This window comes from Mastomys coucha, unplaced genomic scaffold (assembly GCF_008632895.1).
Source record: "Mastomys coucha isolate ucsf_1 unplaced genomic scaffold, UCSF_Mcou_1 pScaffold9, whole genome shotgun sequence".
NCBI classification, from domain to species: domain Eukaryota; kingdom Metazoa; phylum Chordata; class Mammalia; order Rodentia; family Muridae; genus Mastomys; species Mastomys coucha.
The window spans coordinates 89,762,329-89,774,577 of NW_022196915.1; the positions used below are offsets into that span (position 1 = coordinate 89,762,329).

The 12,249-nt window shown below is 41.5% G+C and overlaps 1 protein-coding gene across 1 annotated transcript in view; it reads right to left on the reverse strand.

The window, feature by feature from the left end:
* The window catches only part of Obi1 (ORC ubiquitin ligase 1), a 44,046-nt gene extending 36,383 nt beyond the window's left edge, over positions 1–7,663 (reverse strand). Inside the window, exon 1 of the mRNA XM_031361228.1 lies at positions 7,476–7,663. Coding sequence (XP_031217088.1) covers positions 7,476–7,547 — 72 coding nt within the window. The 5' untranslated portion in view covers positions 7,548–7,663. The remainder of the gene's footprint in view (positions 1–7,475) is intronic.
* Positions 7,664–12,249: the final 4,586 nt, after the last annotated feature.

Genomic DNA, 12,249 nt, shown 5'->3' on the forward strand with positions numbered 1-12,249 from the left:
GAGCTGGAGCCACGGCTCAGTGCCTAAGAGCACTAAGGAGCTGGAGCCATGGCGCAGTGCTTAAGAGCACTAAGGAGCTGGAGCCACGGCTCAGTGCCTAAGAGCACTTGCTAATCTTGCAGAAGACGGAGGTTTGGGTCCCTGCCTCTGTAGCAGTGGTTTTCAACATGTGGGTCTTGACTGCTTTGGGGTTGCATATCAGATATTCTGTATAGCAGGTATTTGCATTATGATTCATAACAATAGCAAAATTACAAAAGCAATTTTAAAATTACCAAGTAGTGGTGAGATTATTTTATGGTTGGGGATCATCACACCACCAGGAACTGTGGAAGGGTCACAGTCTTAGGAAGGTTCAGAGTCACTGCTTTAGATGATGGAGTACATGTGTCTGTAAGTCCAGTTCCAGGGAACCAGACCTCTGCAGGCACGATGTACATACAAGCAGAACATCCATACACATAAATTTAGAAAAATAAATTTAAAAAGACATTAAGAAGATCATATATCATGACCAAGTTGATTTCAGCCTAGGAAGAGAAAGCTGGATCAATATACACAATAAATAAGAGATTAAGTTAAAGATTAAAAAAACCCGCACGATAACATAAAAAAACCTTAAAAAAATAATCTTGACAAAGTTCACTATCCCTTCACAATAAAAGTGACAAACTAGGAATAAAAGGAACATATTTCAAGATCATAAACTCTTGCATAAATTTATATGCAATATGTATTAAGTAAGGAAACGCTGAAAACATTTCCTCCAAAATCATGAAGGAGACAAAAGTGCCCACGGTGTCCACTCTTACTATATACTGCTTACAGGTCTCAGTTAGAGCAGTGAGATGGTTCTCTAGGAAAAGCACAGCTCAGAGCATCCCTATGTAAAGATCATGTGGTCCTAGATATAAAAGACCTTACAGGCTCCATTAGAAGATTCTTAGTTCCGATAAACACCCTCATTAAGTAATAGGACACAAAATCAACATATGCTAATCAGTAGCGCTCTTATATACTAATAATGAACTTTGCCAGGAGATTAAGTCAGGAGAAATCTTAGTCACAGTAGCTTCAAAAATAAAATAAAATACCTCACAGTAAATCTAACCATGAATGTTAAAGATCACAATAAGAACTTGAAGATGCAAATGAAATAAATTATAGAAGACACTAGATGACAGGTAGATGTTAATGGTCAGGAAGAACATTGAAAATGGTTAAATTATAGGAAGGAATCTAAAAATTCAACACAATCTCCATCAAAATATCAACATTTTCCACAAAACTAAGAATTAACAAACTGAAGCTACAGAGACTGTTCAGCAGTTAAGCAAGCATAGAGATCTTGCAAAAGACCATGGTTCAGTTTCCAATACCCATATCATGTAGCTCACAGTTGCAACTCCAGCCCCAGGGGAATCAATACCTTCTTCCAGACTCCATGGGTATTGGGCCTAACATATGTACAGCCCTCATAATTTTCTTAAACCTTAAAATTCACTTGAAACCACAAAAGACCTTCAGGACTTAAGCAATCCTAAACAGTAAGAACAATGAAGTGTCATAATATCTGACTTTTCAAATTACACTAAAGAGCCATAGTAACAGTAACTATATTGTAGTGGCACAAAAAACATACATCTAAACCACTGGCATAGAATAGAGGACCAAGACAGCTGTAGCTACCTAATTTTCTTTTTCTTTTTTAATATGTGACATAATCTTATTTATAATTATTCTCTAGGATAACATAGTCTTAACGATTAAAAATATATGTTCCTAAGTATGTACCAATATCAAATGTGGGTACTACTTTACTACTACTACTACTATAATAAAAGCTATTGCTGAGATGAAACACCACAACCAATACAACCGAAGCATTTAATTGGGGGCTTCCTTACAGTTTCAGAGGGTTATTCCACAAACATTATGGTGAAGAACATGACAAGGACTTTTGAAACTTCCAAGTCCATCCTGACTGACAAGGCCACATCTCCTAATCAGCAACCTAATCTCCACAAAGGTGGCAAAAGCTTAGCCTGGGGCTGGGTAAACTGGGTATCCACATGGAGATGAGTCATACTAGACCTATATGGTTCTACCCTTGCAAACAGCATCAAGTCAAAGTCGATCAGAGACATGAGAATTTGAAAATTCGAGAGAAAAATATAAGAAATATATTTAAAATATAAGCACAAATGAAAATGAGAAGCAGCCCTGAGTAGCAGAGAAACAATCAGAGAGTGGAGAGACATTATAGAAAAGGAAAATATCTTTGACAACTATACATCAGACCAGGCCTTAGGAGCCAGAATACATAAAGAACTACACACCAAAAAGCCAAATCATCCAATCAGTGAATGGGCTAATGAACTGACATGATAGTTCTTAAATAAAGATAGCCAATATATACTTGAAAGTTGTTCTACTTCCTAAGCCATCAGGAAATGAAAACTAGAACTGCCCTGTGCATCCATCCTATCAGAACAATATCAAGAGAACAAATGCCACAGATACTAGCAGCAGCCTTTATTCACGTCTGGGGCAAACGTAACTGATAACTACAACACAGAAGTTACTGTGTCAGTTCCTCAAAAAACTAAAATTAGAACTACCTATGACTCAGATGTACCACTGGTATATACAGCAGGATTCTAAGTAAACATAGTTCAGAGATACTTGCATATCCATATGTACTGCTGCAATATTCATAACAGTTAAGATATGGAACCAATTCAGATGTCCACCAACAGACCAAGGATAAATAGGATACATATACAAAACAGAATTTTACTCAGTTATAATAAAAAAAAAATGAGGTCACATCTTGCAGCAAAATAGATGGAACTAGACATCATTATGCTAGGAGAAAGAAGCAAGAATCAAATACCAATTTTGTTCTTTCATATGTTTAATCTAGACAAAGTTATGTCTGTGTAAGTAAAGAAAATAGAAGGGAGACAATGCAAAGTGGGGGAAAGATCTTAATAGGGAGGAGAGCTTATAGGATATATGCACGTGGCACAAAAGCAGGAGGGATGACCTAGAGAGGAGAAGAGTCCACGGGAAAAATGAAGAAATAAATATGAAATCTATTACTTTGGATACTACGAAATGACCCCTGCAGGAACACCTAACTGTACACCTTGTCCCTGGTTACTGACACTGTGTTTGGGGAACTTCCGTGTTAAAAGTTATGGAACCTTTAAGAAGCAGAGTCTTGCTAAAGGAAATACTTGCTAGAGGCCGATTCTGAGAGTTTTTAGCCTTGCCTGACTTGCAGTTCACTATCTTTGCTTCTGCTTTGGTCATGGTGTTTTAGCACAGCAACAAAAAGGAACTAATACACAACTTGGTACCAGGAGACACTGGTAAAATGCTATAAGCAGACATTAAAAGACCTTCCTAATATGAGCCTAGACTGCACCACTGACAAGCATAATGTGGACTGTGGAGAGCTGGCTCAAGCGATTTCAGAGAACAAGGCCACTATCAGCAGCTAGAGCATTCCTGTGATACTCTGGCAAAACTATGCCTGCCTTCTTCCCGTGCCTTAAGAACTTGCCTAGGGTTAAATAAAAAGGAAATTTCCTTGGCAGAGGGAATTTCAAGATGGCATAGTAAGTTTATAGAGTTGTTACTAATAAGGTATAATTCTACAATAAAAGGAACAAGTTGGCACAAAGAAATTCTAAAAATGGACAGTTTGGAGAGAAAAAGTTGCAGCCAAGGCTCATGCTGAAAATGAGGCTGCAAGTGTTGAGAACAGCCCCTGCTCTGCACTGAAACAGTGAGGACAGAGCTCCGAGGCAGGACCTAGCTAGCCAAGCTTCCAACAAACAAAAGGAGAAAACCTACGGGGTGGCTTCTCCTAGAAAGCAACTGCTTCAACATAGGAAAGCTGCTGCTAATGTGGTCAAGTGGCTGAGCGTCCATCCCAAGATGGCAGCTAAACTTGGTGGTGTCTTCTATGTGCTACTGTCTTCGGAGGCAGAGAAAGATTTAAGAGTAAGGGAGTCATAAGCTCCTCCTCTATGACTGCAGTGAACCACTGAGGCCAGACAACACAGAGTAGAGAAGCCGAGCAGGCTAGAGGCTCTGAGAGCCCATTGTGGGTGAAGAACCCAAGACACTGGAGATGTCCAAACCACAAGACAACTGACAAGGAGAGCTGCATACAGGGAGTAGTACAACCCCAAGAGAGATTTATGTTGCAGGCAGCAAAGCTGGGGAGATGAACCATCTAAGACCCTTGATACTAAGCTCTCAGACACTGTACACAGAGCTGTAAGACTATGGGCCTTGCTGGGTTTTGGTGTAGTTTTTCCTCACCATGTCCCATTCCTTCCTTTTGGGAAGGGAACATATAGTCTATTCCACCTGATATTGGAAACATGTAATTTTTAAATATTATTTTAGAGGGGTCACAGTTAAGAGATTACCTTGAGTCTCAGAAGAGACTTTAGATTTTTAAAACACTATGGAGATAGCAAAAAGCCATTAGGTCTTTAGATGTTGCAGTACACTCATTTGTGTTAGGACATGGCCTATTGAAGGCAAGGAGTGGAATGTGGTGGTTTGAATGAGAACTGTCCCCATATCTTGGGTATGTGGTTACTTGGACTCAGGATAGCTACAGTATTTTGGGAAGATGAAGGAAACTTTAAGAATCTCGGCCTTACTGGAGGAGGCGCATCACCAGGAGAGGGCTTTGAGAATGCATAGTACCACCTCACTTCCAGTTCAGGAGGCGCATCACCAGGAAAGGGCTTTGAGAATGCATAGCACCACCTCACTTTCAGTTCACTTTCTCTCTCTGCCTTCTGCTCCTGCCCCTACTGCCACACCTCCTCCACCATGATGGACTCTCCTGGAACCATAAGGCAACATAGTCACTTTGATTCCTGGTGTTTTTTATGACAGCAACAAAAAGTAACTAATATAAACACTAACTTAAAAATAAGTTCTTTTGTTGCTGGAGAGATGGCTCAGCAGTTAAGAGCAAATGACTGCTTTTCCAGAGGTCCTGAGTTCAATTCCCAGCAACCACATGGTGGCTTACAACCATCTGTAATGAGATCTGATGCTATCTTATGGTGTGTGTCTGAAGAGAGTGACAGTGTACTCACATAAGATAAATAAATAAACCTTAAAAAGAAAAGTTCTTTTATTTGACCATATTTAAAGTAGTAAAATACAATGAATTCAGTACTCCTTCAGTTCTCGTCTACCCACGTTCCTTTACCCAGATCACACCAAACAAAATACCCAAGCAGGCAGAGGATTAGAAGTTCTACAACACAAAAATAACCTTAATTTACTGAGATTATTAGCCTTTACAATGAAATTTTTCTCAAACGAGATCTCTAGCAATAAAACAGTACTCCTAAAAACTAAAACTGCAGGATCACAACAGCAAAGGTTAAATGCCATTTTAAACAGCAAACTCCTCATGATATGCATATTGAAGTACAAAACACCAGAGGATGATGTTTCCAAGATGGTTAGGAAAGGCTACTGTGCTCTTCACTCTGAATGCAGAGGAGGGGCAGTCTTTGGTACAAAGATCAACTCTACCATCTGTCTCTTCCCACACTTTTTAATACATGATTTGTGTGTGTGTGTGTGTGTGTGTGTGTGTGTGTGTGTGTGTGTGTGTGTGTAGCCTTGACTGTCCTGGAACCTGATCTACAGACCAGGCTGGCAATAAACTCAGGGACCTGCCTGTCTCTGCCTTCCGCCTTCCGAGTTTGGGATTAAAGTCAAGTGCCAGCACACTAGGCTTCAGTTTTTCTATCATGTCATTTTATCCTTGTATGACCAAACCCTTAAAACTGCAAATGTATTTGAGAGGAGTCATGTTTAAATTTCCTCTTCATCAATAGCACCGCTGTCTTGGGCTCACTAATAGAAATTATATGCCGGTTAAGGTGGTGGCTCTTCATTTTAAGTTTTCTGCACTGAAGAATTTTTGTGTTATATATCATAGATTCAGCTAGCAGCAGCTCTGGAATCTACCAATCAGATGTTAATGGCTTACCCCTTTGGGGCAATCAAGAAACTCTCTACATATTCTCAAATGCTCCTGGGGAACCAAAAAAATCTATCTCCACCCCCTCTGAGGACCACACAAATCCTTCTAACAAGTTAATGGGGTTGATAAACTTAAATATATTTTCAGCTGTGGAAACTGAGAAGCAAGGAAACAATGATACAGATTATAATTGGGAAAGCCTGAATTGCATTCAACTAAAAAAGAAGTTCTAACCTGGAGAAAGGTTAATAAAGAATAATCTAGATGGAGATTTTTAAAAAAAATGTTTGAAAGAAGCAAGAGATGTCACTGATGGAATTTATGTATATGAAGAAAATATAGATCAGATCTACCAAGAGCACAGCTCAAATAGCACTTTTGTGGAAGCCGTTCTTCAGCCTGCCATAGAGATCAAGCAAGCCATTCTTCCTCAGAGCACAAGTACTATTCCACTGGCCTTTTACTCTCACACTAAGGTTACAAGTTTCTTCCCATCCTAACTTGCTTTTCTTTATGCTGAACCTCCAACACCTAAAAGCTGACACTCATTTCTTTCTTTTTTTCTTTTTCCCCTGATAAGCCTAGGGCTGTAAATAGCAGCCTACATTCTCGGACACACGACATACAAAAAGCAATCCCGAGTAGAAAAGATTTGTAAGATATGTATCAGTTCTTTTCTGTTCTTGAACCACGCGGTAAAGGCACGTTCTTAAAAAAAAAAAAAAGAAAAGAAAAGAAAAAAAAAACCCACCTGATTCTGAAGAGGCACAAAGGAAATGAAAGGGAATACGAATGCGTGAGAACATTCAAAACTCTAAAACCAAACTACTTTCTCCAGATAGTTTCACAAACCCACGAGCACCTCTTGCCTCTGGTGACTGATCCTACCTCGGAGTTGAGACCACGCTTCTCTATTCTAAACAGCCAGAAGGGGGGGGGGGGCGCGTATCACCGTTGACTTTTCAAATGGGAACACATGGCAAAAGCCATCCTCCAGTCGAGGGTAAGAAAAGGGAAGGACTTTAAAAATAGATCGTGACCCCACCCCACCCCCAACCGCGGAAGAACCACACTGGGGGGTTCGGAAGACCAGGGAACTCGGACAAGGCTCCTGGGAACCTGCCTCTGGCGCTGCACGCCGCACCGGCTGCAGAGGATGGAGGCTGCGGCGCCGCCGAGGCGCTCACCGGCTCTCTGCAGGCCGGCCTCCGGCCGCCACAGGCCGCCCAGGCCCGGGCCAGGGGCGCCGGCCGAGCCCACCGATCCGGGTCGCCCCCGCGCCCCCCAGGACGGCCGCCCGCCACCGAGGAGCTCGCAGCGCAGCCCTCCCCGGCACCCGGCGCCTCACGCCCCATCCCCGCCCAGCACCGGGCCTCGCTCGGCTCCCGCCCGCGGGCCATTGGTCCTCAACCCGTCTCCTAGCTGTACCCATTACCTTCCCCAGACAAATGTGGCACGTGATGGGCAGAGTGAGGGACAATGTAACGTTCTGCACGGTCTGAGCCATGGCAGCGTTCAGAATCCCGCCAACACGGAAGTCCCGCCGACAGCAGCTCTTCGCCACGCTGGGAATGCGCGAGGCCGGCTACGGCGGCCTGGCAGGGCCACAGCGAGCCGGGCCGAGGGGACGGAAGCGCGCTTCCGAGATGCGCCGTCGCCCCGGCATTTTCCCTACCGTCATTAAACAGTAACTATTATTAATGACACATCTCAAATAGGTGTCTGGGTCAGGAGCTGAAAGTTTGCTGGGAATGGGAAGGAAGATGGTTTACTAGAGGTTTTGAGACTTCAAAATTTAAGGAAAGTGTAATCAAGTGCAGGAAGAAGGGAAAGCTATGGTGTTTCGATCTCACATCTTTCCCAAAAATGGGGATGCGGAGGTGAGCCGCAAGTCTTGAGATAATGGAGCCGGAAAACATTTAAAAATGCCAAAAGGACAGTTCCTTCTTAGTTCCTTTCCTATTCCTAAAGCTCTTATTGATTTAAAAGCAATGGTTTTCTTCGTACAGAATCATCCAGAGGTATCTGGGGAAATTTAATCTCCTTTCTCCTTGAAGACAAACTTTCACTAGCCCTTTGTGCTTTTCTAACCAGGTGGTTTAAGAATTCTCTTCAGGGCTCTGTTCAGCCTAAGAGAGGAAACTTCAACCAGTACAAGGCATTCACTTACACAATGCATTTTAACGACTTCATTTTAAGAATAAGAAGGATGAGTGAGGTGTTGTTGAACTCCAGAAGATAATTAGTGAAGTTACAAATTAGAATTTTCCCCAGGATGACAAAGAAAAAAAGATCTAAATGTTTCCAAATGAATCTTAACGTGTAAGATTTGGGATTTAACTGCAACTTATTGTAAACCAGAAAGAGCTAAAGTGTGAAGTGATTCAAATTAAGGTACTGTGTGAGATAGCAAATTTAGAAAGAGCAACTTTTGCTAATCTCTCCTTGAAAAGAGGCAGCAAAGAGAAGTTCCTGACTGATGAAGAAGACATCCCTGTCTCTAACGACTTCCTAGGTCATGGCCTCAGGCAGCATATTAAACATCTGACTTAATACCTTTCTTGTGTGTGTGTGTGTGAGAGAGAGAGGGGGAGAGAGAGAGAGAGAGAAAGAGAGAGAGAGAGAGAGAGAGAGAGAGAGAGAGAGAGAGAGAGAGAGAGGTGAAATGAATGTGGAGGCTAATCATCCTGGCTCTAAAATAACCAGGTAATAATGCAACTGGAAAAGCTGGCAACTGGTCCGATGAAGGCCAAATCCAATTCAAAACTGACTCACTAGTGGCAGTGAGAATTATACCAAATAGCTCACTATCTTTGTCTCTGAGAATCACAGGCTATCTTCAGCTTGGAATTGTCTTTAGAACCAGGCAAGACAGTCAGACTCCCTGCAGAGCGGACACTACCTACGGAATGATGCTGGGCCCAGAACAATCTGCTCTTACAACCCTGTGGTTCTTTGAGAGCAAGGTCATAATTATCCCAGGTCCAGAATTTACAAGTCTAGCAATGTATCTTTCACATTCCCAGCCTCGCAGCCCAGGACTGGAATGAGAAAGCCTGATGGTGTTTCAGGACCTCCTCTTCCAGCCTCTGAGTGGGACAGAGGCTAAGAATGATCTGAGGTGACCTCCATCCCTGAGACTAGACAGCAGGGGATAGATAAGTAAAAGATACCTCCCATCAAGAGTTCTACTTCTTACCTGCCACGTTTACAGTTGCAGTTCCCCTTGTTGTGGTGACCCCTAAGGATAAAATTACTTTTGTTGCTACTTCATAACTATAATTTTGCTACTGTTATGAATCCTAATGTAAATATCTGCACTTTTGGATGGTCTTGGGTGACTACTATGAAAGGGTGGGTCGACCCCCAAAGGGTCGAGAGCCATAGGTTGAGAACTTTTTAAAAATTATCTTTCATCTTTCTTTATAGTCCAGTCATTATCTCCTTCCTGGTCCGACCTCTAACAGTGACAATTTTCATCATCACAGTCCTGACCCTGTCACTCTGTGCACCCCCCCCAACCATGTCCAAGAGGATTTCCCCCCCCCCCGACCCCGCCAGGCCTCCCCTTTCCCTGGGGTTTCAAGTCTCTTGAGGGTTAGGTGCCTCTTCTCTGACGGAGGCCAGACCAGGCAGTTCTCTGCTGTATATGTGTTGGGGGGCGGGTGGGGCTTGCCTGGTTGGTGGCTCAGTGTCTGAGAGATCTCATAGGTTGAGAATTTTGAGTATTCTCTTTTGTTGTTGTGTTTTGTTTGTTTGTTTGTTTGTTGTTGTTTTGTTTGAGGCAGGGTTTCTCTATGTAGTCCTCCCTTACTGTCCTGGAACTCACTTTGTAGATTAGGATGGCCATGAAATCAGAGATCTGCCTGCCTCTGCCTCCTCCTGAGTTCTGGGATTCTGGGATTGCACCACTGCCCAGAAGGAGAACCTCAGAATTTGATGATTTATGACAATACCTAGTCTCAAAGATAAGTTTAAAAATAAAGCCTGCTTTAATTAGAATAATAAGATCTAGACATTTCCATAAAAGTTCTTCCTGCTTTTTGCTATTCTGAGCACAGCTTTCCAATGCTCTGTCCATATGGCTTTGTCTGTACTGGATTAATTCTATTATAGTGCAGTGGAGTATGTGCTTATTACCTTAACAAACTATGTTTTTTGTTGTTGTTTTTGCTTTTCTTTTTTTGTTTTTTGTTTTTTTGTTTTGTTTTGTTTTAGACAGCATTTCACTGTATTCTTGGCTGGTCTGGAATTTGATCTATATACCAGACTGGCTTGAAACCTCCAGAGAGGCATACAGAACCATGCCCAGGCTCACACTATGTTTCTTGAGTTTAGGGATTCCATTTAATTTTTTTAGTGTCTGGTACTAAGTGATTATTTTATAAATAGTAATGTATATTTTACTTATAGCCTGCCTTTCTGTAAGTCCAAGCTATTTTATTTTTTAAAAAGTGTTCCTTTTGGGTGCTTGTGAAAGGCAGACTATGTTGTGAGAATTATAAAAACAGTAAGATTCATTTTAAGAAAATTAAATGATTTAAAATGCAAAGTATAGTGAGTGAAACTTTATTTACATTTTGAACACACCTCTCTGTCACTCCTAGCACTCCAGGACATATCCTCACAAACATACTGATCTGTTTAATACTGTATGATCCAATGTAGCACAGATTGGATCATACGTAACAGACCTGCTTTACTCACTTAATGTTTTGTGTTGTGCATACAAGTACTGAGCGTGTGTGTGTATGTGTGTGTGTGTGTGTGTGTGTGTGTGTGTGAGCATGTGTGCATGTGCATGTGGGTGTGCGTGTACAAATGCATGTGCAGCTCAAGGAAAAAACTCTTGCTATGCTCTATGAAGAGCATTTCCCATTCTGGACAGATTATGTTTTAAATAGATATTGTTGACACAAATACTAAGAGATACTGTCATTACTCTAAAAAGGCCAAAATGCCATGGCTCACTGGCTACTTGTTTTCAATTTCGTCTTCTTTATTTATTTTCCTTTTTCCTTTTTTTGGGGGGAGGGGGGTTGGTCAAGGTTTTATTTTTCTTTTCTCTCTTTCCTTTCTTTCCTTCTTTCTTTCTTTCTTTCCTTCTTTTTTTTTTTTTTTTTTTTTTTTTTTTGAGACAGGTTTTCTCTGTACTGCCCTGGCTGTCACGGAATTCAGAGGCCAGAGTGGCCTGGAACTCAGAGATGTAGCACCTGCCTTGGCTCTGCTGAAACTAAACAGGAGCTCTACCACCACCTGGCTCTTTCTTTACTTTTAATCGAGATAGATATTTTTTTATTAAAAAGAATATATTCTTTTAAAAAAATATTGATTTTTACGGACTCAAGTGAGTGTGAAGGACAGAGAGCAACTTACAGAAGTCTCTTTCTCTCCTTACACCACATGGGTTCTAGGGATCCCGCTCAGGTCATCAGGCTTGATGAGGACCACCTTTGCCTGCTGGACCGTTTCACCAACCCTATACAAGATTTTCTTTCTTCCTTTCTTCTTTGTTTTTTGTTGGTTTGTTGGGTTGTTGGTTTGCTTTTGTTTTGTTTTGTTTTGAGACAGGGTTTCTCTGTGTAGCCTTGGCTGTCCTGGAACTAGCCCTGTAGACCATGCTGGACTTGAATTCACAGAGATCCTCCTGCCTCCCTCTATCTCTTTAGTGCTGGGATCAAAGGTGTGCACCACCATACCTGGGTACAATATATTCTTAATGGCCTTAAAAGGGACCCTGTGGATTGAGGAGTTCAGTTACAAATGGTACCTAGAATAAGTAAATCAAGGCCCCTGGATCTGTAAAATTATAAGGCAGTAGCATTCAGAAGGCTCTTAGGGGTAGTTATGAAGGCCTCTTCTTTTACAGATAAAGAAACTGAGGCATGGCTATGGTAACACAGCAGATAGTGGCAGGATTGGAACTAACTTCTAGCTCATACTTGAGGCTCTCTGAGGCTGTTGGCTCAATGCCTTTGTGCAAGCCCAAGATGTATTATTATTAGTAAAGTAGTTAGATAATAAAAAGTCAGTCATAATTGAATTTCTTTGCTATGAAAACCATCAAATAGCCCTGGAACACCTTTTACCCCTTGTTTAAATCAGATTCATTTTAATGATAAATTATTTAAAAGCAAGTTTTAAAAAAATAAAATCTTAAGTGCTATTAAAAATTGATTAGAAATGCATTATTCTCTCATTGACCCAGT